The sequence below is a fragment of the Nerophis ophidion genome, linkage group LG26, assembly GCF_033978795.1.
Source record: "Nerophis ophidion isolate RoL-2023_Sa linkage group LG26, RoL_Noph_v1.0, whole genome shotgun sequence".
Taxonomy (NCBI): domain Eukaryota; kingdom Metazoa; phylum Chordata; class Actinopteri; order Syngnathiformes; family Syngnathidae; genus Nerophis; species Nerophis ophidion.
Window position 1 is genome coordinate 18,816,528 of NC_084636.1, and position 27,113 is coordinate 18,843,640.

General features: G+C 40.1%; 1 protein-coding gene across 1 annotated transcript in view; it reads left to right on the forward strand.

Annotated features, from left to right (window-relative positions):
* Positions 1 to 8,179: 8,179 nt before the first annotated feature.
* The window catches only part of si:dkey-21p1.3 (collagen alpha-1(I) chain), a 99,361-nt gene continuing 80,427 nt past the window's right edge, over positions 8,180 to 27,113 (forward strand). Inside the window, exons 1-4 of the mRNA XM_061887784.1 lie at positions 8,180 to 8,269; positions 13,118 to 13,954; positions 19,032 to 19,085; positions 25,240 to 25,359. Of these exons, the coding sequence (XP_061743768.1) occupies positions 8,180 to 8,269; positions 13,118 to 13,954; positions 19,032 to 19,085; positions 25,240 to 25,359 (1,101 nt within the window). The remainder of the gene's footprint in view (positions 8,270 to 13,117; positions 13,955 to 19,031; positions 19,086 to 25,239; positions 25,360 to 27,113) is intronic.

Genomic DNA, 27,113 nt, shown 5'->3' on the forward strand with positions numbered 1-27,113 from the left:
GAAGTCCAAACTAATGACAAAAATAAGGCAGAGCTTTGTATCTGTAAAGGTGTAATTTGGTTATTGTCAGGTAATTTTAGCCTTTGTGGAGGTTTGTGATATTATGAATGCCATTGTAGTTTGAATCATGTTATTGTGAGGCACAACCTTCTGTTGCACCTTTAGGGGGTTCATCTTTATTTGGGTCCAGTCCAACAGTGCTGAAGGCTCCAGGAAGGCGGGGGTGTTCCCAAAATTCTGCATTGCATATGTGTGTGCGTGTGTGCGCGTGTAGGTCAGAGCCAGGACTTTCAGACTCCACCAGAGCCAACCTGAGTCTGAAGTGGTCCATGAGGGTGCTTTGATCAGAAGACATGCAGGGGTTGCTGCTGTTGCTGCTCTTCAGCTGTGTAAGTCTTCCTACCACTCATCTAAAACTTGTTAGAATAATGTTGTCGTAAGGTGCACTTCGGTGAACTGTATCATTTGTTTTTGTTATATTGCATCACAATATATTATTGCAACTTGTAAATTTGCTTAAGGACGGCAGACATTGGTATCAGCTGGTCTTCAACACATCACACTTATATATACATCACCGGAGAAATGACACAGAAATTGTTATAAGGATGACATTGTTCGAATAATTTAATTCTTGGTTGTGCTTTAAATGATATCCAATTAAAGCTTTTCTACTAACACATATACATTGTTAAGATGTCAGACAATACAAGTACATAATTGAATATGGTAATACTTATATATATATATATATATATATATAGTTTATTTTTTTTTTAATCTATGTTACTTTAGTATTTTGTGTGGAAGACAACAAAAAAGTTTTCTTAAGTTTTCAAAGTATTGAAATATTTAAACAATCAACATTATTATAATATCAATATCTTTTAAATGTTAACATCACATTGCAGTGGTATGTTTGTTTATATTTTCACTGGTCACTTAATATGGTGCACATGAAATATAATTAGAGAGAAAATATTACAAGTGTTTTGTTTTTTTTTGTTTTTTTTTGGTAAAAAAAAAACAAAAAACTATTTTGACATTTCAGTGGGTGTTCAAAGAAGACAGAGTAAAACTAACTGTCCACTAACTAAAAAACCCTACGAATAAAATAAATAATTATACAAAAATACAAAATTATAAATAAATACAGATATAATGTTATCAAAATTGTCTCAAGTCATAAAACTGAAAAAGAAAGTTAGGAACTTAACACATTTTAGAGAGTGTTCTAAAGTCGTCATATTTTATACCCGTCCGTGTATGAGCTATACTCCATCATGCTGAGCAGCTGCTAAAATTTTGATTACCTATTTGCTAGAGTGATGGCATTTTTGAAACATCTCCAAGCTTGATGCTGAAGTGGATTAACTAAGTTATTTTATGTTTTGCATACGGTGAATGTTTATATTCATCTTAGAGAAAGGAAACCACCAAGTTTAATTAAATAGTGGTATTTCAGGTTGAGCACGTAATAAGATAAGGCCCCTTAGTTTGATATTCGCAGGCGAATCGGATCTTTCTCGAAGGAAAGAGGCCCTAATTTGGACTTTCAAATGCAAAAGCGATAGCTCTATCCTTGAGAAGAGACTACATGTTCAGTTCAATGGCAACATTTAAGTTATGACTTATCCTCTTAGGGCCCAAGCTGTTTGTTGTCATGCTTTTTTTTTTTTCTCTCTTTGCTATTTGGGCTTATTGGACCCTAATTAGAATAAAAACTAAGAATCATTTTTTGATCAAATGTACTTAGTCCATAAGTACACAAACGTATACTTCTTGTTTAGTGACATGCTAATTCTTATTTTTACTCTTTTTTTTCCAAATTCCATTGTATGTTAGACTCTTCTAACACCACCAGATAGCAGTGTAAGTGTCCACATAAGCGGCCACAAGACCCCAATTCAGAAGTGTACACCATTTTGGAAATAAGAGCTAAAAGGTGCTGTCCAGTTATGTGGCCACTAAGCCTTATAACCTACTGAGTGGCCTAGTGGTTAGAGTGTCCGCCCTGAAATCGGTAGGTTGGGAGTTCAGACCCCGGCCGAGTCATACCAAAGACTATATAAAAAATGGGACCCATTACCTCCCTGCTCACTCAGCATCAAGGGTTGGAATTGGGGGCTAAATCACCATAAATGATTCCCGGGCACGGCACCGCTGCTGCCCACTGCTCCCCTTACTTCCCAGGGGGTGATCAAGGGGATGGGTCAAATGCAGAGGACAAATTTCACCAGACCTAGTGTGTGTGTGACAATCATTGGTACTTTAACTTTAACTTTTTTAAGCAGTTGTTTTTCAGGTACTTTCACACAAACTTCTCCTTTTTTGGTCAGGATGCACTCTCCTGACTTACCACACACCCAAAGACAGAAAGGAGGAATATAAAAACTGATGGTTTGGTTTCTCCAAGGTATGAGTGCCTCATTTTGTTGATGTGACCTCCTCCAGGAACTGCAGTCCTGTATAATGACGCTTGCTTGTATTAAAGCAAGTTTTGGTTGAGTAAAACGTCTCAGACGTCTCTTTAGATCCAGCCGCACTGCCGTTTCGCCCTTCTGTCCGGACGAAGATGACAAGACCTGAAATACAAATCAATACATAGTACAAAAACAATAATAAATATATTGTTAAATAAATACATTAAAATGAACATAATATTTGTGGCCTCATTTAAAACACAAATATACATACAAATATAAATTGTGTATCGGATTCCAAATGTTTAGGCCAGTGGGTGTATAATTAAAGTAATATTTCTATAGTCACACAACTCTATATCAAATAAACTATTCTTACATGATTGATTTTACTTGTAATTAATCGATGTATTTGTGTGTTTAGTGGCGCGTTCAGGGGAACATTCAGCCGATGATACATGCGCTGGGAGAGAAGACATCGATTAAACAGTCCTGTCTCCATGGTGACGAAAGATGTTCTGCTGTGACAGGCACACAGGTAGGAAAAATACACCTTTGTGAGGCATAAAACTATCCAAAACCACTGGGAGAAAGACTAAAACAGGTAGTCTACCCCAGGGCAGCTGTGGCTACAAATGTAGCTTACCACCACCAGGTGTGAATGAATGATGGGTTCCCACTTCTCTGTAAGCGCCTTGAGTATCTAATAATAGAAAAGCGTGATATAAAATCTGATCCATTATTATTATTATTTATTTGAACACAATGTAATTGTCTAATTAAAGAAGGCTGGATTGGTTACTGTGAGCTACCTAATCGCAGCTTATTTTAACACCGCCTATAGCACATTCTAAAAAAATATTCATTTGAAAAAATGGGAAACCAAATCTGAACAGCAATTAGTTGTTTTTTGTTGTTTTTGTTATTGTTATTGTTGTTTTTATCTATACATATTGCACCGGTTTTGCAAGTGAAAAAATATCAAAATGGCCCCAGCATCTTTAAATTTTTCAGGCTGTGACCCTCATTTAAAAAAGTCTGGTGACTTCGTAATATTCACTCTGCAAGTGTTTGTTATGGCAGGCCTCTAGTCTGTCCGTGAAGTGTCAAACTGTATTGAAAAAAAATGTAAAAGTTAGTCTTGGACTTTTGGCTGCAAGCCCGTCAGAGGGTTTTTTTCTCTCTTTTCATGAAAATTTCCCCAAGTTTCTCTCTGCAACAGTCAAGTCAATTTAAAAGGTGTCCTATTCTGCAAAAACCTATTGGTACCTGCTGTTGTGTTTTTGGGATCTACATAAATCCCGAAAATTTGAATCGTGGAGGCATTGCGGAGATATATTTATAAACAATCTTGCCTTCTTTTATGCTTCCTCCAAAGGAGCCAAATTTGACCCCGGTGTGACATTTTTTTCTCCGGTGTGACATCAGCCGATTATCCATCTATGGTAGAAGCTTACTTCAAGGGCTTTGCGCGGTCTGCTATTGTAGTTTGACGCTGTAGTCAATATTTCCCTTATTTTTCTCAAACCTCGTGCTCTTGTTGTGGGGCAGACTGGCTCGTTCATGCACATGTATCTGTCTCGTTGCCATTTCTAAAAAAACCAAAACCAGTAAAGTTGGCATGTTGTGTAAATCACAAATAAAAACAGAATACAATGATTTACAACATATATTCAATTGAATAGACTACAAAGACAAGATATTTAATGTTTGAACTGAGAAACTTTTTTTTTGTGCAAAATTTAATGGCTGCAACACATTGCAAAAAAGTTGTCACAGCGGCATTTTTACCACTGTGTTACATGGCCTTTCCTTTGAACACCACTCAGTAAACGTTTGGGAACTGAGGAGACCAGTTTTGGAAGCTTTTCAGGTGGAATTTTTACCCATTCTTACTTGATTTTAAGTTGCTCAACAGTCGGGGGTCTACGTTGTGGTATTTTAGGCTTCAACGAACGGGACAAGCAGTAAAAAATGGATGGTTTAATATTGCGCCAAACATTTTCAATGGGAGATAGGTCTGGATTACCGGCAGGCAAGTCTATTACCCGTACTCTTTTACTATGAAGCCACGCTGTGGTAACATTGAAATAAGCAGGGGCGTCCATGAAAAAGATAGCTTGGATGGCAACATATGTTGCTCCAAAACCCGTATGAACCTCTCAGCATTAATGGTGCCTTCACAGATGTGTAAGTTACCCATGCCTTGGGGACTAATACACCCCCATAACATCACAGATGCTGGCTTTTGAACTTTGCGCCTATAACAATGCGGATGTTTTTTTTCCTCTTCGTCCGGAAGACACGACATCCACAGTTTTCAAAAACAGTTTGAAATGTGGACCACAGAACACTTTCCCACTTTATACTAGTCCATCTTAGATGAGTTCGGGCCCAGCGAAGTCGGCAGTGTTTCTGGGTGTTGTTGATAAATGACTTTCGCTTTGCATAGTAGAGTTTTAACTTGCACTTACTGAGCGACCAACTGTAGTTACTGACTGTGGTTTTTTTCATCTTTCCTGAGCCCATGTGGTGATATCCTTTACACACTGATGTTGCTTTTTGATGCAATACCGCCTGGGGGATCGAAGGTCCGTAATATAATCGCTTATGTGCAGTGATTTTTCCAGATTCTCTGAACCCATCCATCCATCCATCCATCTTCTTTCACTTATCCAAGGTCGGGTTGCAGGGGCAGCAGCCTAAGCAGGGAAGCCCAGACTTCCCTCTCCCCAGCCACTTCGTCCAGCTCTTCCCGGGGGATCCCGAGGCGTTCCCAGGCCAGCCGGAAGACATAGTCTTCCCAGCGTGTCCTGGGTCTTCCCCGTGGCCTCCTACTGGTCAGACGTGCCCCGAGGGAGGTGTTCGGGTGGCATCCTGACCAGATGCCCGAACCACCTCATCTAGCTCCTCTTGATGTGGAGGAGCAGCGGCTTTACTTTGAGCTCCTCCCGGATGGCAGGGCTTCTCACCCTATCTCTAAGAGAGAGCCCCGTCACACGGCGGAGGAAACCAATTTTGGCCGCTTGTACCCGTGATCCTATCATTTCGGTCATGACCCAAAGCTCATGACCATAGGTGAGGATGGGAACATAGATTGACCGGTAAATTGAGAGCTTTGCCTTCCGGCTCAGCTCCTTCTTCACCACAACGGATCGGTACAACGTCCGCATTACTGAAGATGCCGCACCAATCCGCCTGTCGATTTCACGATCCAATCTTCCCCCACTCGTGAACAAGACTCCTATGTACTTGAACTCCTCCACTTGGGGCAGGGTCTCCTCCCCAACCCGGAGATGGCACTCCACCCTTTTCCGGGAGAGACTCGGACTTGGAGGTGCTGATTCTCATTCCGGTCGCTTCACACAAAAGCTGTGAACCGATCCAGCGAGAGCTGAAGATCCCGGCCAGATGAAGCCATCATCTGCAAAAAGCAGAGACCTAATCCCGCGGCCACCAAACCGGAACCCCTCAACGCCTTGACTGCGCCTAGACATTCTGTCCATAAAAGTTATGAACAGAATCGGTGACAAAGGGCAGCCTTGGCGGAGTCCAACCCTCACTGAATTCTCTGAACCTTTTGATGATATTATAGACCTTAGATGGTGAAATCCCTAAAATCCTTACAATAGCTCTTTCAGCGTTCATGAATTGCTCACACATTTGTTCACAAAGTGGTGACCCTCCACCCATCCTTGTTTGTGAATGACTGAGCATTTCATGAAAGCTGCTTTTATACCCAATCCTGGCACCCACGTGTTCCCAATTAGCCTGTTCACCTGTGGGATGTTTCAAAGCAATCAATCAATCAGTCAAAGTTTATTGATATAGCCCTTAATCACACATGTTTCAAAGGGCTGCACAAACCACAACGACATCCTCGGCTCAGATCCCACATCATGGCAAGAAAAAACTCAACCCAATGGTACATGGGAATTTTGAATATGGGTCAGAACTTCAAATGTTATAAGGTAATGATCGGACATTACTTTTGTGTACGGGAGTATCATAACTTTAAAGGTGGTGACACCGCGGACAAACACTAGATCTATCGTATTACCTTTGCGATGTGTGGGTTCATTTATTATTTGTGTAAGACCAAAGCTATCTATTATAGTTTGGACCGCCAGGCACAGTGTTTGACGGGGTATTCATATGGATATTAAAATCTTCCATCAAAATTATATTGTTGGCGTGCGTCACTAGATCAGTGACAAACTCTGAAAATTCACTGATAAAGTCTGAATAGGGTCCAGGGGCTAGTAGATAACGGCCAGATAGAGAAGAAGCAGACAGACCTCATAGTAAGCACCTCAAATGATTCATTATTTATTACTTAGGTTGATTTCTATTCTATACTTAGGTTAGGGGTAAATTTAACGTTTTCATTGTATATTAATGCGACCCTCCCACACCTTTAAGGGGACGGGCAATATGTGCATTCATATAGTTAGGAGGAGAAGCCTCGTTAAGCGGGAAAAAATTGTCTGGTTAGAGCCAGGTTTCGCTGAACCAATGATGTTAAGATTGTTGTCTGTAATGACGTCGTTAACTAATTTTGAGAGACAATGAGACTATGTTTAAAAAGCCCATATTATAGGTAGTGGGCTGTTTTGAGGCAAGTTTGTTGATGTTATCCATGGTAGTGATAATAACGTTTATTTTGTGTAGTGTGCCTTAAATAATTTCGACCATATCTAGAAATTGATATGATGGGAATCCTCAGATTGTTTGCTTGGTGCTGCGATAAATTGAACGCGTCATAATGTGCCACCTCAGTAAAATGCATGTTCACATCTGGCACAGTCACTATAGAAAAAACTTTATGTGAGTTGTGTATTATTCTAGGAAAAATGATATGTGTGTAGGAATTTTCCAGCCTGGCTAGTTCTAATTTAACCCACTCCTCACCCGGACTAACAGACATTGTTATTGCCTGTGACCGGGCTTGCTCTAGTGTAGTTAGTTAAGTGTAATTTAACCAATAATCTGTTTCTAGACAGAATGATGGCGCCTTCTTGGTTAGGGTGAAGGCCGTCCCTCATCAGCAAGGCTGGTTTGCCCCAGAAAGCGGGCCAATTATCAATAAACATTAGTCCCTGTTGTGTAGAAAACCTAGCCGGCCACTTGTTAAGCGAGATTAATCTGCTGTATCTCTCATCATTGCCTCTCGCAGGCAGGAGGCCAGAGACATGTACTCAATGCCTGGATATCTTTCTGGCGAGATTACAAGTCCTAGCTATGTTGCTCTTTGAAATCTCTGACTACTGTCAGATATTTCATCCTATTGTCATTGGAGCCAACGTGTACAACTATATTTACATAGCTAGTGGTATGATTAGTCTGTCGTATGTGTTTTCTAGGCCTGTTGTGAGTAAGCTCCCTAAAATTAGCTTCAATGTCAGGTGCTCTGGCCCCGTCAATACACTTAATTATGGCTGGTTTGCTAAGCTGTATGTTTTGGGTGATGGAGTCCCTTATGACTAAGTTGTGGTGCACGGTAGACTGGGGTGTAGGAATGGCTAAAGGGCTAAATATATTATGCGACTCAACCGGTTCATCGTTGCTTGTAGGCCGCTTAGGGCTGCCACGAGCTGGGCTAGTTAGCTCACTACAGCTAACACTAGATCAACTTTTAATGTTACAAGATTACTCTGCTCTAGTTGGCGGACACGGTCCTCTAGTAGGGCCAACCTATCCGTGAGAATGATGCACGAAGAGCAGGGAGCCATATTCACGTTATTTCTTTCACCGAGATGGGGGTTACTGCTGTCTTCAGAGAAGTGGTCGCAAATTGCGGAGGCAGATTCCTTCAGGCAATCTCCGCCTTCGCCGCGTTAAGCTTCGTTAGCTGAACAGTTAGCTAGCTGAGAGAGGGGCGGTGAGACAGAGAGCAGGTGGTTTGCAAGTTAGATAAGATTATTAAGTATGTTTGGGAAGGAATAAAGAAAGCTGTAAAACAATTAGAAGCACACAGAAGGAAAGATAATACTTAGTTTTTTTTGCAACAGCAAGCAGTCACTCACGGCAAACAGGAAACAGGAAACCGGTACTCGAAAAGTTTGATGAGCATTCCTTTCTTGCCACTTGGGCCAGGTTTTTTGAAACATGTTGCAGGCATCAAATTCCAAATGAGCGAATATTTGCAAAAAAATAAGTTTTCCAGTTCGAATGTTAGGTATATTGTCTTTGCAGTGTATTCGATTGAATATAGGTTAAAAAGGATTTGCAAATCATTGTATTCTGTTTTTATTTACAATTTACACAACATGGCAACTTCACTGGTTTTGTGGTTTGTACATTCTGAGTAACAGCTTGGTTGGAAACAGACTACAAGCTGCCACTATAAAATAACTGTTTCTCAGCCGTCATCCATATGGGCCGCAGTTGTAACACACTTTTCCACCACTTGTGGCAGTAATGACAATATCAAACAAAAACAAGAAGTCTGGAGCAAAAGTCAAAAATAAGTTTTTAAGCGCAAAAAATATGCCTAAAGATGTGACGGCACTGTGTTCAATGGCCGGATTTTTGGTGAGTACATTTATTAATTAATTCATTTAGCATGTAATCTCGGGAACACTTACTCATCATGACAGACGAATATGAACTAGGAAGGTCATGTCACGGAAGCGAGGTTTAGTTCTTTCACTTCGGTGGCGCCACAATCCTTTCTGTTACATAGCACTTTAAAATAAGAGCATATAATACAGGTAAAAGTTGCAATCCCATTACAATGTTCAACGGCAATTGTCCTAATATTGAACATTAAGTATGTGCCCCCACAATTCTATGGGTCGTCTTTACAGCATCATTAGGAGTAAGTGGTTAAGGTTAGTGAGTTGCTGTTTATTACTGATCATGCATTCAATTAAATTATTTTCCATCATACTTATTGTCTTTTGGTTTTTTGATTGTACAGAGAGGGGAATCTCAAATACATTGATCATTTAAATCTGATATGACATTTAAATACTAGCATGTTGCTGGCCATGCGAACATATGTGCTTAATTCCACAATGATTGGGATGTACAAAGGAACACTTTCATGCATCTGGATACTTTTGTGCATTTTCTGAATTTAACGTACGCCACGTTTCAGAGGACAATCAAGTCAAGTCTTTGTACACCTTAACACATATCTAGGACAGTAGATTGCAAGTGGATAGTTGTCAACCAAAACATGTATAATGAAGGATCGAAGACGCCAAAAAAAGAGTGTCCCAATCACGGGACACCTCATTACTCTCAAAAGGTGTAGAGAATTTGGAGATAAATATTTTGAAAACATGCGGCCTACCAGAAACAGTATGAAGTATCTCTACAGTACTGTCTGTCTGGTGGTCATCAAAACTGCAAGGTAGTGATTTACTGTGCGGAATATATGAGTCATTCACACATCCCAGCTCTCCACTCTTGTGCCACATCATGTAAAAAAGGCTTTGCTGCAGAACCTATCACTATATGGTGGGGAAGGAGCATCATCCCCCATATGCAAGCAACTGTGTAGAGATAAGGATGCCTTGTTAATTTCTACCCAAAGAATTGTCATGACACGAAACTTGGAATTTATACAACTTTTGATGATCAAAGCAAGACGTCTTTCGCCAGAACTGTCTTTTTTGGGCCCGTTGCCATCACCAAAAACTATTTTCCATATATTCTTAGAGCCTTTACAGGAGTTTTAACGATGACTGAAGAAAATCAAGCCATTTCGTTGTTGAATCACTTGATGGAGAATTAAGGCTAGGTTATACTAAGGTTATACAGGGTATATCCCACCTAACCTTATCCTTGTCCGCACACACACACACAATGCCATTGTTTAAGACCCCCTCCCCCCGCTGGCGCAACGTGACCTTGTATGCATGTGCGTAAAAGGCGCAAGTCATAGTAACTAGTCTGCTGTGCTTTTTGTGCCCTTCACAATTGTTTGCAGTGTTGCTTTGTGTGCAATGTCTAAATTAAATTAAACATATCTGAACAGTATCCGGTGTTGTGGTATTTCAATTAACTGGAATCCAGTGTGCTGTGGGGCTGTATTGTAATGAATCACACCTGAGCCATCATAAAATAATCAAATCTTTAATGGACATGTGAAAGTAAACAACGTGATAAAGAACATTTTACAACAATCAATCTAGGGATCTAGATATCTGTTCAGGACACTCCTCACTCTTTTTCCTTCACCTTCATTGTCCATCCGTTTTTGTTGACTTTATATCCTCTGGACCTAGACGTTGAGTAATCACTCCACATACATGGCGGACAATAACTGATATAGTCAGCCTTGTCAGTCCAAATGCATTCGCTGTTTTCTGTAGTCTTCCCTCGTCACCCAACTAATACAAAGCACACGTTACCTTTTTTAATCACATCAACGGGAGCCTGTATTCTCCTTGTCTTTCCTTCGACTAATTGAAAAAGTTTTCGGTAAGTACAATCACAGCTGACCTGGACATTCAAAAGTTATCTTGCCATTCCTCTGGCAAAACACACTGGTTGACAAATATACTGTGGTGGAAATGTCAGGGTTTTAACCCGGGGCCTCATCCCGCTCATGGCAGCCAATTTTATTTGGTCGAAAAGTCCGAATCTTAAACAGGACAAATAGAGAGTTTGTCACAACGGTTTTAATTACTCACAATCACATAGTACAAAGTTGGATTGAATCAATATGAAAACAGACAGTGTCTCCGGAGACGAAAAATGGTGCCTCTCATGAAGGAATTAAGTAAAAGAGCACCATGGTTGGTCTTCCCTTCTTATTTATAGGTTCCACGATGACCTAATTTCTATCATAACAACTTATGGAACTGTCCAATGTTCAGATGTCACTTGACCTCTCATTTCATGCCACCCCCCAACTTGGTCAGTGTGACTTGACCTCTTATGTTGTGTCCAGACCAATGTATCTGGGTGAAAGTTACCCAAAACAGGTTAAGGACAGAAATTAGCCACTACAATACCCACCAAGCTGCCGTTCTTTCAGGCCTTATCCAAAACTTAACATTGGCATGTTGCAGTCTGAGATGTGTTGTATCCTAAATAGCTGCAATCACGCGTTTCCTTCTCTTAAGGTATTCATGTGTGATTTCCACAAGTGTCTGTACATGTACAATAAGGAGAAACACGGGCATATTTGGATGACTCGCCTCCATCTTTTTAGTGGTTACCTCTAAGTTACGAAACCGGTTGTTATGAAGCTGGCTGTGTAGCGTTCTTTCTGACTTCACTTCCCGTGTGGGGCATGGTCTTTCTGACGTCACTTCCTCTCCCAACTCCGTTTTTGAACGTCCGCACAGAGCTAATACACAACGCAGTTACCCGTGTAAAAAAATTATCCAAGAATAAACAATGGGTTAATGTTGCTGATACGGGGTGTAGGCTAAATAATTATTTAAGGAGTTTTCCGGCTTAATGTAGACATGGCCTTTTTAAATGTGACATGCTCCCTGGCAATCAAACTGAAATCCCAAACTCCCAGGCAGCTCTCTACCATTCTCACCTCAGAGCCATTACTACACAGATTCCAGCTCTTGATCTCCGTGGGTGATACGGGGTAGACGTCATCCAGGCCTACTAGGCACTTGAACAGCGACATTTGCTCTATTTGTCCAGAAGTCTAGGATGGGTTATTGTGGGTGACTTGTCTCAACAAGGAACATAAATCTATAGTGTGTCGTTTTATCAAGACAAATATTTTGGGCAACAGCTGATCAACATAGCTACCTCTTCCCATTCCAAGACAGCATCCATGTAAGGGAAAACTTAGCTCCCAGGTTCATCACAAGACTGTGTCCAAAAATGGGGACTTTAGAGTTTGGCTTAAATAGACTGATTTCAGTCTTTGAAAACAAAAACACAGATTGAGAAACCTGTATAATTCTATCAAAGAACAAGTCTTTCAAAAAACAACGGAGAAACACGTCACTAATGAGAATTGTCCAACCTTGAAATTTTACCTTTTATTTGTTCAAAGCATTCCTACACGTCACCATCAGTCTCGTCGAAGGATGCTAAAAAAAGGTTTGGAGGCAGATGGCACTTGAACCACTTTTGGCTGTCCAAAATTATTCTTCCACTCACAGAAATTTTAAGACAGAAACAGAAATGGGTTCAGGAGAGTAGGAACATTTTGTGAAAAGATTCCAAGATGATCTGGCATCAGATGAATGAGCTTGAATATTCGGATGACTAATTGCTGATCCAGAGCAGGTGGGAGAGGAGGTCTGATTGAGAGAGGGCAGATAGGCAGACAGCAGAGAGTGGAAACATCAGTCATGACAATTTCTCTCTGTCTGTCTCTGTCTCTATCTTCTATTTCCATATCCTTGCCAGCCATAACCTTGCTTTACCATGGCCTCTTTCCCAGAAAGGTATCTTAACTTGGGAGGCCTTGTTATGTTCCCCTTTTCAGTTGCTGGACTCCCTGTCTCTATTTTTAAAAGGAATATGGAGGGTGTTTTTTTTGGTTTGTATGTTTGTTTGTTTTATAAAACAAACTTTTCTTTGAACAAGTTGTCCATTGTGTTAGTCTCTTATGTGTTGCATACATTTTGATATTAGACAAAAATAACAGTCACCGTAACACCCATGACTATGCGTAGCAGTAACTGGCCAGGAAGAATAAACTGTCTCTCCGTTACAAACTGCACGATGTCATTTTTAAATGTTTCTCTTTGCGACTCCAGGAGGTTGGCATTCCAAACCAAGAGACCATCTCCCAGCCATCATCCGGACCCCTCAACTCTAAAGATGTGAACGCAAAGATCAAACCCACAGAGATAACACCAAGAATGCATTCGGGAAACAAAATTTACCCTTTGACCTTTAAAGAAGAAGCTGCAGTGGGAAACAAAGATAAAAGTTACATCAATGTACCAGAAACTTTACTTTTAGATCCTACGCCTGATACTAAATCTGAGAGGGACCTGTGGACAGAATCCCCCCTTGCATCTTTGGCTGTTAAAAAGGGCACATCACTCTCCGAAAATCTTGAGTCAGCTATTTCTAGTCTGCACTTTCAGCCCACAGCTCAAAGTCTTCCATCAGGATCTCAATCGGCAATTTTAGAGAGCACTGAGATATCACCCTCAGTGGAAAGTCACATTTTTAGAGCAAAAGGAGACAATGTGTACACTGAAAGAAGAACAGAGGAACACGTTGATGTACCAGTTCCAAACATTGGTGTTTCCACTCCAATTCTCAGCAAAGAAGCAAGGAGTAATCTTGAAGCACTGACTGAGAAAGATCACATTAAGAAAGAAGGAGACATATTGGAAACAGAACCAAATCCAACAGTCAAAGGCAAAGATGGTATTGACGATGAGGAGGTAGAAAAAAGACAGATTACAAGCACCGGTTCCAATTACAACACAGATCTGCCCAAGAAATATGATTTGCCATCAGTAGAAAGAACTCCAGAGGAAGCCATCCAATCGTCAATAAATACTCCTGAAAAAGTCAACCAGCATCTTGATCACACACCTTCTGGACGAGTACTAAGGCCAGGGCGCCAGGGTCAAATGGTGAGATTATATTTTGTAATAACTTTATTTTAAAGCTGTATTGTAGTTGGTTTTAATGTAACAACTTTGAATAAAAAAATGTGGGCGTGTATGCTGTGTTAAATGTCTCCCAAGTCGGGCTAATTTTTACTTAAAAATTACTAAAATATAAATAAACAATTTTTGAGTTGAATTTGATTAGAATTAATAAGGTTGGCAATAAGGTCCATGGTTAGCATGGATATCCTTCACCTGGAATCAGCTGGAATGAGAACAGAATGCATCTAAAATATGAGACAAGAACACGGATCTTTCTCTTTTTTTGTGAAGTCTAAATCGTGAAAAAAATAAGCAAATGCTAGTAAGAGGCGGCTAGTAATGTAACGAATAGGATTTCTCTATTCCGCCTATGAAGCAAACCCAAAAAGCTTTAAAAAAAAAAAAGCCAACAATGCTCTATTTATGTCATGTCTGTTGATCATGTTTTTGTTTGGCCATGTGCTGTTTGTTTTTTGGACACTCAGTTCCTGCTTTTTCACTCTTGTTTTGTCACCATAGTAACCATTAGTTTCACCTGTGTCACATTTGGAGTCCGCACCTGTTTTCACTAATCATGTCTATTATTTAAACCGAAAGTCAGCCTGGCGACTTTACCTCTACTTACTTCATGCCATGCTACCTCTGTTAATCACATTGTCCATAGTTTCCCTCCTGCCCATGCCACGTAAGTTGTTTTTTTTTAATGCCACAGTTAGTGTCTTTTGTTTTTTGTCCATAGTTCTGCCTTTGTGCTAGTTTTGTTTTATAACCAAGTTTTGTACTTCCGCCCTTGTGCACGCCTTTTGTTTATTCCTTATATGAGTAAAATCAAATATGTCTTTACCTTCACGCCTTTCCCGCTCCAACTTTCTTTTGCATTTCGTAAAAACAAACCCCAAAGTCTACGTTCTGACAGAACACGACGCAGTTACCCGTGTAACTGACAGAACGTGAAGGTAAAGACATATTTGATTTTACTCATAAAAGAAATAAACAAAAGGCACGCACAAGGGCAAAAGTACAAAATTTGGCTATAAAAACAAAACTAGCACAAAGGCAGAACTATGGACAAAAAAAAAAAGACACTAACTGTGGCATTAATGAACCCAAAAACTTACGTGGCATGGGCAGGAGGGAAGCTTGGCATGGCATGAAATGAGTAGAGGTAAAGTCGCCAGGCCGACTTCCTGGCAATTTTCAGTTTAAATAATAGACATGATTAGTGAAACCAGGAGCCGACTCCAAATGTGACACAGGTGAAACTAATGGTTGCTATGGTGACAAAACAAGAGTGAAAAAGCAGGAACTGAGGGTCCAAAAAACAAACAGCCCATGGCCTAACAAAAACATGATCAGCAGACATGACAATGTACTTGCGGCGGCCAGTAAATACTCCAAGCAATAACGACATTGTTGTAAGAACAAAAAGCCAAGAAATAACGTTTAGCCTTGCCCACAAAGGCATAAGCCGGGGCTATTCAACAGGCGGCCTGAGGGCCAGGAAGACACCATACCAGCCTCCGAGTTTAGTTAAAAAAATTGTGGGACCAGCATTTTGCAGTACAATTCCTAAAAACAAAGAGTGCTCCTGTTTTATTGAGAAACTTGGACCACTGTAAACCTATTAGCAGATCCTTGCATTGACATTTTAACCTCTCTGGCTAACATAGAACATTAGGGTCCAAATTTGTGATTTATATAACTTGAGCATTCTTTAAGACACCTCTTATTGGCAGTTACACATTATTTTTCGTAATGCAATTTATGTAACTAACTAGGTGTTGCCGTATCTTATTTCCTTCAAATGCAGTCAGTACAATAGCCATTTGGGGACGGCGTGGCGCAGTGGAAGAGTGGCCGTGCGCAACCCGAGGGTCCCGGTTCAATCCCCACCTAGTACCAACCTCGTCATGTCCATTGTGTCCTGAGCAAGACACTTCACCCTTGCTCATGTGGGTGTTGGTTAGCGCCTTGCATGGCAGCTCCCTCCATCAGTGTGTGAATGTGTGTGTGAATGGGTAAATGTGGAAGTAGTGTCAAAGCGCTTTGAGTACCTTGAAGGTAGAAAAACGCTATTCAAGTACAACCCATTTATCATTTATCAATGTTCAACTTCTTTAGTTATAGTAGTGGTGTTCCTCAAGGTCACATTTAAGGTCGTCTCTTTTTCATCATTTGGCTTATTCAAATGGTGGCCCGGTGAGATACTTTTATATATGCAGCCGATTTTTAAAAACATATAGCGTTGTTATAGAGAGGATCTGGGCAGCACGGTGGAAAGGGGTTAGTCCGTCTGCCTCACAATACGAAGGTCCTGAGTAGTCCTGGGTTCAATCCCAGGCTCGGAATCTTTCTGTGTGGAGTTTGCACGTACTCTCCGTGACTGTGTGGATTCCCTCCGGGTACTCCGGCTTCCTCCCACTTCCAAAGACATGCACCTGGGGATAGGTTGATTGGCAACACAAAATTGGCCCTAGTGTGTGAATGTGAGTGTGAATGTTTTTCTATCTGTGTTGGCCCTGTGATGAGATGGCGACTTTTCCAGGGTGTACGACGCCTTCCGCGCGATTGTAGCTGAGATAAGCACCAGCGCCCCACGTGACCCCAAAGGGAATAAGCGGTAGGAAAAGGATGGATGGATAGAGAGGATCTTTGACTAACTTTTAACAGAAGGTCCTTAAAAACAGCAGAGCGCTCTTTTAACAAACCAAAAATTAGTGTCTAATGTAAAGGATTCTGGTTCTCCAGAATAAACAAAAAAAAAAAAAAAGGACTGATAGTGAAGGGAGAAGTCTGGCCCCCTGGTCCTGAGCTTTCTGTAAATGTAGTCCACAAAATTTAGTTAAACATTCCTGGCAGCTACTACTGCTGCTGTTCCTCTGCTAAATCGCAAAAACTTTGTTAAAGTTAACAATAGACTATAAATAATGCCTCGCATCTGTATATTAGAAGGTTTTGGCCATAAGTCGAGAAGTTGGTCAACTTGAAATTCAACTAAGATCCGAAGACATCAATAGGAAGACGCCGCAAGATACTTCTTTCATCCAATAATTTTTACCTGAGGAGTCAGGATTATGCTGAATTCATCATATAAACGGGGAGTACAAACCTTGCGCTATAATATCTAGTACAGTCCAAAGGTTTGGACACACCTTCTCATTCAATGCGTTTTCTTTATTTTCATTACTATTTACATTGTGGATTGTCACTGAAGACATCAAAATCTGAATGAACACGTGGAGTTACAGTAGGGTAAAAAAGTATTTAGTCAGCCACTGATTGTGCAAGTTCTCCCACTTAAAATGATGACAGAGGTCTGTCATTTTAATCTAAGGTGCACTTCAACTGTGAGAGACAGAATGTGAAAAAAAATCCAGGAATTCACATTGTAGCAATCTTAAAGAATTTATTTGTAAATTATGGTGGAAAATAAGTATTTGGTCAACCGTTCAAAGCTCTCACTGATGGAAGGAGGTTTTGGCTCAAAATCTCTCGATGCATGGCCCCATTCATTCTTTCCTTAAGACGGATCAATCGTCCTGTCCCCTTAGCAGAAAAACAGCCCCAAAGCATGATGTTTCCACCCCCATGCTTCACAGTAGGTGTGGTGTTCTTGGGATGCAACTCAGTATTCTTCTTCCTCCAAACACGATGAGTTGAGTTTATACCAAAATGGATACATGGATGATACAGCAGAGGATTGGGAGAATGTCATGTGGTCAGATAAAACCAAAATAGAACTTTTTGGTAAAAACTCAACTCGTCGTGTTTGGAGGAAGAAGAATACTGAGTTGCATCCCAAGAACACCACACCTACCATGAAGCATGGGAGTGGAAACATCATGCTTTGGGGCTGTTTTTCTTCTGAGGGGACAGGACGATTGATCCCTGTTAAGGAAAGAATGAATGGGGCCATGTATCGTGAGATTTTGAGCCAAAACCTCCTTCCATCAGTAAGAGCTTTGAATGGTTGACCAAATACTTATTTTCCACCATAATTTACAAATAAATTCTTTAAAATTGCTACAATGTGAATTCCTGGATTTTTTTTCACATTCTGTCTCTCACAGTTGAAGTGTACCTATGATGAAAATTACAGACCTTTTTCATCATTTTAAGTGGGGAGAACTTGCACAATCGGTGGCTGACTAAATACTTTTTGCCCCACTTTATGTACTTAACAAAAAAAGGTGAAATAACAGAAAACCCGTTTTCTATTTTAGTTTAATTCAAAATAGCCACCCTTTGCGCTGATTACTGCTTTGCACACTCCTGGCATTCTCTCGAGCTTCAAGAGGTAGTGACCTGAAATGGTTTTCCCTTCACAGGTGTGCCTTGTCATGGTTGATTAGTGGAATGGATTGCTTTATCAATGGGGTTGGGACCATTAGTTGTGTTATGAATGAGAAGGTTTGTCCAAACTTTTGGCCTGTACTGTATAGATCCATCCTATCAGTCAGCATGCCAGTGAGAGCAGACGTTGTAAGGGACGGTTTGGTTATTTTACTATTTTGTGTTTCTACTTTAGCAGTGGTGCTGCATGACGTTTTTAGTGTTTTACTAAAAATGGATCTGTTTAGCACTCAGCTTCCAAAAATTGTAGCTCATCCTGCTTATATTCATTCCCAAAAATATAAGGTTCTGGAGGTTCATTTGTCCCAAAGTAGTCATTTTTAGCTCTTACAATGTGTGCCACACTTAGTAATTGTTATCAGAAATAGTGACAGTTGCTCTGCGCTCTGAGAGATTACTGTGTTCTTGACTCACACAGGGATTGTGAATGATGGGCTTAATTCGCAAAAAAATGCAGTTCTCCTTTAAAGATACACCTTATTACACAAAGAGTATGAGTAATTTATTGTATCATGAATTAATTGGTATTAATTGTATCATGAATTAATTGGTATTAATTGATTTAAAAGGGAATAAGCGGTAGAAAATGGATGGATGGATATATGGTTTAATAATACTGATGTTATATTTGTTAATTATGTTGTTGATACATTGGATAATTTCACAAAGTGCAATTACAAAATATTTTGAATCCAACTTTCTCCAGGGCTTACAAGGTCCACCAGGTCTAACAGGGCTTCCAGGACCAAAAGGGGACAAAGTAAGTGTTGTTAATAGAACATCGGTTTATATCAGACCTGGGCAAATTAAGGCCTGAGGGCCGCATGTAGCCCGTTAAGCTTTTCAATCAGGCCTACTGGACATTCCCAAATATTTTTTTTAGATCTTTAAGATGGAAACTGTAGCTTCCATTATGATGTGCAGAGATGTTTTCAAATGACTGTAAGTCTTGAACTATACAAAGTATTTCAATGGTTGGAATCTGCCCTTTTACATGATATACTAGTTACTATGGTAATCTAAATCACAGCAGCTCAGATGAGGCACCAAGCAGTGTGGGCGCGGTTTGTTTCCACAGAGTGTTTCCACAGAGTGTTTCCAGAGCGTCCAGCCTGAAAGGCGGATGTCACGGACAGACAGGGACGGAGATTTTTACAACAAAGTTATGCAAGTAAAGTGATATATCAGATTATAGGTGGGGTTTTTTTCCCCTTCGCGAATGCCGTGTTTATTGCATTGTTGTTGCGTTTTGCTTGTTTGTAAATAATGTCGATCGAGATGGGGTGTGAGCTTCATATTTTCTCAATATTCTGTGTTTTATTGTTCATAATTAATATCGTAATTCCCACATTATTGTCATGTACCTTCTGGGTGTCTCACTCAATTGAAAATGTAAATTTCCTTTCCGTTTTTTGAGGCGGTTTGTCATAACCTCTTTAGCTTTCAATCAGACATTATTGTGAGTTTTTGTATTAGTGTTCCTAAAAATAGGACCCAGACACACGCATATTGTACAGCAGATTGACACAGTTTACATATATTGACGTTATTTTGCGGCCCCCACCTTAATGTGAAAGTTTAATGTTAGTGCGGCCCGCAAGTTTTATATGAATGGCGCTTGACAGCGTTGTGTTATTTGGGTCCAAAAGGGCTCTTTCAACGTTCCGGGTTGCCTACCCCTGCGTTACTGGAAAAGCGGCAAATGAGTGAAAGGGAGAGAGACGTTGCCATGGAGACTAGGGTTTTCTTACGTGCCTGGCTGCTGTCACACCGCGACACCTGTCCGCCAGTAATAACAGTCCCCGATAACCTTGACCAATTCAAACCGCTATTTTTTTTTTTTTTTTATTGTTTAATTTGCATTGCCTCACACAATGAACACTACATAGTATATCTCTATATGACAACGGAAAACACTCCGGGAGCCTTCCCTTTTTTTTGCGCTCGCTATCCCGGTACTTTCCCGGCTATTATCTTTCGACCACCGTGTTGCTGTAGGGAGGAAAAGTGGAACGACACACATAAAAACAATATTCTCCGTGCGTCGGCTGAATACAAAATATATTCCACAACCCCAAACATGTCTTTTTCAAAGCCTGCAGTGAAGAGAAGGGTTAGTGATATTCAAGGACAATTCCAGGAAAAGTGTTTTTTAGTACGACTTTAGTAAGCTATGAAGCCGCACCATTTAATGGATTGTCGGCGCATTAAAAATATGAGTATTATTATAAGGACGTGGCACCTATTAGCAGAACTATTACCTAATGCAAAACCAACTTTTTTTACCTTCCAGTACCTGCAAATCTGTATTTGAGACCTGCATAAATACTGAAAATTTGCGCGCATCTGCCATTGTGGTCAGTGGGGACGTCGTAGTCGATAAGCTTCTTCTTTTTTTCTACGTTCTTATGTGGCATTCATTCTCTGCTGTTGTCATTTCTAATATAAAGTAGCGTAAAGTTCTTACCTATATCTGTCATTAAACTAGCTATCAATGCGCTAAAAACTGTCGTGGGTTTACATGATTCACCCAAGGAACTTTAGTTATTAGAGGGTTCCAGTCGGACGTTTTTTCACGAGACACATTTCCGGTGTTGATGTGACATTATTGAGCCACGGATGAGAAGATGCTGCTTTGTTATTGATATAAGTAAAGTCTGAATGTCATTAAAACAGTTAGCTCCATCTTTTGAGATGCATTATTTCTTTGTTGAGCACAGGGGTACCCCGACGTGTCTTATTTGCACAGAGAAAGTTGCGGTGCACAAGGAATACAATTTGAAACGTCATTATACATGCTGAGGGAGTATGCAACATCTTTTTAAGAAATCTTTTCTTGCGGCCTCACCCAGACTCTACGTCTGGGTGAGGCTGGAGTTTGAGACCCCTGATCTAAATAGAAAACCAACTACCCCCTGTGAGTTGGTATGATCTGATGTCATCTATAACAGTGGTTCTCAACATTTTTTCAGTGATGTACCCCCTGTGAACATTTTTTTAATTCAAATACCCCTTAGTCAGAGCAAAGCATTTTTGGTTAAAAAAAAGAAATAAAGAAGTAAAATACAGCACTATGTCATCGGTTTCTGATTTATTAAATTGTATAACAGTGCAAAATATTGCTAATTTTTAGTGGTCTTTTTTTAACTATTTGGAAAAAATATATATAAAAATAACTAAAAGCTTGTTGAAAAATAAACAAGTGATTCAATTATGAATAAAGATTTCTACACATAGAAGTAATCATCAACTTAAAGTGCCCTCTTTGGGGATTGTAATAGAGATCCATCTGGAGTCATGAACTTAATTCTAAACATTTCTTCACAAAAAAATAAATCTTTAACATCAATATTTATGGAACATGTCCACAAAAAAATATAGCTGTCAACACTGAATCGTTGCATTTCTTTTCACAATTTATGAACTTACATTCATATTTTGTTGAAGTATTATTCAATAAATATATTTATAAAGGATTTTTGAATTGTTGCTATTTTAAGAATATTTAAAAAAAATCTCACTTACCCCTTGCCATGCGTACGCGTATCCCCATTTGAGAACCACTAGTCTGTGATGACATCATCAACCTCGCAACACCAGGAAATACCTGGCAACATTTCTAAAGATGAGGTGCCACCACATGTAAGTAACTTGCAACAGTTAAATTAATACATCTATCTGATATAAAATGAAACCAGTGACATGAACATTAATGAAATGGGTGGGAGTGCAGTGGAAGCCAAAATGGAAGCAAATTGAGTGCCATATCATGCCCATGGACGTGGAGTTCTTGATAAAGGCGTAGCGCGATATCACATGGCAGTAATTAGAGATCTGTCTGGGCATTAGCTCGAGCATGCTAACCCTCTGCTCCTTAGAGCAGTGTTTTCAACCTTTTTTTGAGCCAAAGCCCCTTTTTTTGCGTTGAAAAAATCCGGAGGCACACAACCAGCAGACATTAAAAAAACAAACTCAGTTGACAGTAAAAAGTCGTTGTCGCAATTGTTGGATATGACTTTAAACCAGGCCTGGGCAAATGTTTTGACTCAGGGGTCAAATTTAGAGAAAAAAATGTGTCTGGGGGCCGGTATATGTTCCATCCATCCATCCATTTTCTACCGCTTATTCCCTTTCGGGGTCGCGGGGGGTGCTGGCGCCTATCTCAGCTACAATCGGGCGGAAGGCAGGGTATGTTATTTTAGGAAAACTAATTCAAAACCTTACAATAAAGTCTAATTGAATGCTAAAAATGTTATGACAGACTGCTTTAAAAACAGAATGGAATTTAAATGTTTTCTATGAAAGATAAAACCCTGAATATTGAGAACATATGAACGTCACCCCCCCCCCCTCTCAATTAACATATTTTATAATCAAGCCAAATGCAACAAACACAGCGAAATATGAACGCAAAGGGTAAAACATAAACCCACCTGCAATCTGATTAATCACTAAGCTTTATAACTCTTGTAAAAATCTCCTTCCGCGTCTGTCCCTGTCAAAACGCTTCCCACCCACACTGCTTGGTGCCTCGTCTGACCTGCTGTGACGTATATTACCATAGTAACTTGTAGGGTTGTACAGTATACAAGTATTGGTATAGTACCGCAATACTAATGAATCATATTCAGTACCATACCGCCTCTGAAAAGTACTGTTCCGCCACACCATAAGATTTTTGTTAAAAATAAAGACAATAATGCAATTTTTTTCATTTTCATGTTTTCCTTTGAGCGATATTTCTCGCATCTACTTTGTTTTACCAATCAAGAAGATTTGAGTTGTTTTTATCCTTCTTTGTGGAGACATTGTTGATTCGTCATGTTATGTTCGGATGTACATTGTGGACGCAGTCTTTGCTCCACAGTAAGTCTTTGCTGTCGTCCAGCATTCTGTTTTAGTTTACTTAGCAGCCAGTTCAGTTTTAGTTTCATTCTGCATAGCCTTCCCTAAGTTTCAATTACTTTTCTTAGGGGCACTCACCTTTTGTTTACTTTTGTTTTAAAAATTAGGTACCTTTTTACCTACATGCAGCCTCCCGATGTTTCCGACATCTACAAAGCAATTAGCTACCGGCTGCCACCTACTGATATGGAAGAGTATTACACTGTTACTCTGCCGAGCTCTAGACAGCGCCGACACTCAAAACAGCACATCATTTGCAGACTATAATTACTGGTTTCCGAAAAATATTTTTAACCCCCATATAGGTGAAATTACATAATCTCCCACGGCACACGAGACATCAGGCTCTCTTGCAGACGCGCGCACACAACAGGTTTTCCACCCTGCGCAGCGTGAAGATTGTAATTGATTAAATAATTGGGATAACAACATATTGTACACTTCACTTGTATATTATTTTACATCAATGATGTTGAAGTAATGCCTCTACTTACATCCTGAAAACGGCAGTTGTAACTTTGTTGATGTATCTCGCTTGCCAATGTGGCCTTTAGTTCATCTTTATGGTTTAGGAATGTGACGCTCATGAACGTACATGTTTTTGAACATCTAGCTAAGTCAGGCCAGGGCAATTATTTTGACTTGGGGGCCAAATTTAGAGAAAAAAATGTGTCTGGGGGCCAGTATGTCAGATTTTTAATACAAAGCCTCACAATAATGTCTGATTGAATGCGAAAACGTTATGACAGACCACCTGAAAAAATGGAATGGAATTGAAAAAAAATTACTGAATGAGAATGTACTAGAGCTTGAAAATAAAGAATGTGGGATTTACAATATTAACTATGAACGATAAAACACTAAATATTTAAAACATATAAACGTCACATCCCCCTCTCGATCGACATATTTTACATATACAACAAAAATGCAAAAAACACAGCAAAATTTAAACGAGAAGGGTAAAAGAAAACACCTACAATCTGATACAGCTGCTGAATCACTAAACTTTAGAAATTTCTTGTAAATATCTCCTTCCGCGTCTGTCCCTGACACCCGCATTTCAGGCTGACCGCTTTGGAAACACTCTGTGGAAACGCTCCCAACCCACACTGCTTGGTGCCTCATCTGAGCTGCTGTGACTTACATTACCAGAGTAACTAATTAAATTACCATAGTAACTAGTATATCATGTAAAAACGCAAGTTCCAACCATTGAAATACTTTGTGTAGTTCAAGACTTACAGTCGTTTGAAAATATCACTGCACATCAGAATGGCAGCTACAGTTTCCATCTTAATGATCTAAAAAAAATATTTGGTAATGTCAGGCGGGCCAGATTGAAAAGTTTAAGGCCTTAATATACCCAGATCTGAACTTTAAGAACCGATTCCCAGTCTCAATTGTATACTACTGTGCAAATTTTATAATTTTTAATTTTTCAACTTAAAGAGCCATTCAAAAGACTCGATCCTTCGGCGAGCATAAAGTAGCTGTTTTAGATAGCGATGCATAACAATGCGTCACAATTCTAGGACTGGAGACCTACTGGTAGCTAGAGAGCGACGGGTTAGAGAGCCCTGATCTAGATTAAGGAAAAATCTTATCAAGGTCTCCGTAGATGAACCTGCGAAAGGATCATTACCTTTGCCAGAGGGTAGCTGTAAGGAAGGCCTTCTGCCTGAGCAAACTGGTAACTGCTACATACTATCGCAGTTCAGCAGTAGTACGTCCCAAAGGGCTCCATGTCCCCATCTCGGAACATCTTCCTAAAACATCCGCTGTATGCTAGAGGCATTAGGTACTTGACACTTATCGCTCTCGCAAAGATAGGAGGGAGGTTCAATGTCCAGCGTTTGGACTGCAAAGTTGATTGTCAAATCAGCTCCTCTGAAATCAAATCATCAAATATATACATCATACATATCATATACAGTGTACAACTTTTGTATTTGCTCATAACAGGAAACATTTGTCAGAGGCAAAAAATTATGTTTTGTTCCTCTCAGGGCTACCCGGGTGTGATGGGAAGAACTGGACAGACTGGATACATCGGCCCCTTTGGTCCACCTGGGATGCCTGCTATTATTGTATTTAAAACATCTGATGAAGAGTGGGAGGCGTTCAAGGTTTGACTACTGGCCTGTTAGAGCCTGATCTACTAAGATCCCAAGTAACAAGCACTAAATAGAGTGTGCAAACTGTAAAATTGCAGGTTCTATGAGTGACCTACCGTGACTGCGTGCGCAATTGATAACAAGTGCAAAAGCAAAATTATAGCGATGTTCTGCGTAATTTGTAGAGTTGAGCAAAATAAATGTATGAAGGGTGTTTTGTGGAATTGATTGTGTCCTGTGTGTGCGGGAATTAAATGCACCGTACTTACCGTATTTTTCCGACTGTAAGGCGCAATTAAAATCCTTAAATGTTCTCAAACATTGACAGTGCGCCTAATGTACAGCATAATTCTGGTTGTGGTCCATTATATTTGGTACATGGTGTAATAAGTGTGACCAGTAGATGGCAGTCACACATAAGAGATATGCTATTAAACAACACCAAAACTTTATATGCGGCGCTCAAAAATCTGTCAAAATGTTTTTTAGTATGACTTTGCTAAGTTATGAAACCGCACCGTTATGAAACCGCACCGTTTAATGCATTGTCGGCGCATTAAAAATATGAGTATTATTATAAGGACGTGGAACCCATTAGCAGAAATACTACCTTGTGTTTTCTTTCGCAATGCTATGCAAAACCAACTTTTTTTACCATCTGGTACCTGCAAATCTGTATATGGGATCTGCATAAATACTGAAAATTTGCGCACGTCCGCCATTGTAGTCCGTGTGGACACTGTAGTCGATAAGCTTCTTCTTTTTTTCTACGTACTTATGTGGCATTCATCCTCCGCTATTGCCATTTCTAATATAAAGTAGCGTAAAGTTCTTACTTATATCTGTCAGTACACTAGCTATTAAAGCGCTAAAAACTGTCGTGGGTTCACATGATTCACCCAAGGAACTTTAGTTATTAGAGGGTTCCAGTCGGTTGTTTTTTCACGGGACGCATTTGATGTTGCATTATTGAGCCACGGATGAGAAGATGCTACTTCGTTATTGATATAAGTAAAGTCTGAATGTCATTAAAACAGTTAGCTCCATCTTTTGACACTTTTTCCACTCCTGTCGAAGATGAACCACGTAAACAAGACCACCCACATAACAGTGCATCCTGAAGCGACTGTCGGAAAGCGACTTGAAGATGATCTGTAAAACATAATCTATACGACATTTTGAGAAAATAACCACCTTTACATGTTATGTTATGTAGACCACAAGATAGTGTTTTAAATTCAGTAAAATACCATGTGCCCACCTCCAAAGAAATGCAACTGGGGATAGTTTGATTGGCAACACTAAATTGGCCCTGGTGTGTGAATGTGAGTGTGAATGTTGTCTGTCTATCTGTGTTGGCCCTGTGATGAGGTAGCGACTTGTCCAGGGTGTACCCCGCCTTCCACCCGATTGTAGCTGAGATTGGCTCCGGCAACCCCCGCGACTCCGAAGGGAATAAGCGGTAGAAAATGGATGGGTGTATGGATGGATGGATGGATCATAATATGACCCCTTTAATGCGCCTTTTAATAAGCGGTAGAAAATGGATGGGTGTATGGATGGATGGATGGATCATAATATGACCCCTTTAATGCGCCTTTTAATCTGGTGCGCCTTTTGTATGAAAAGAGACCTGATTAGACCCACTCATCGGCAATGCGCCTGCGTGACGTAGCATTCAACATTTGGGACAGCCCTTAAGTCATCCAGCATCTCCACTTGCTTTTCTGGATAGATGATGTCTCTAAAATTTCAGAAAGTCCAAA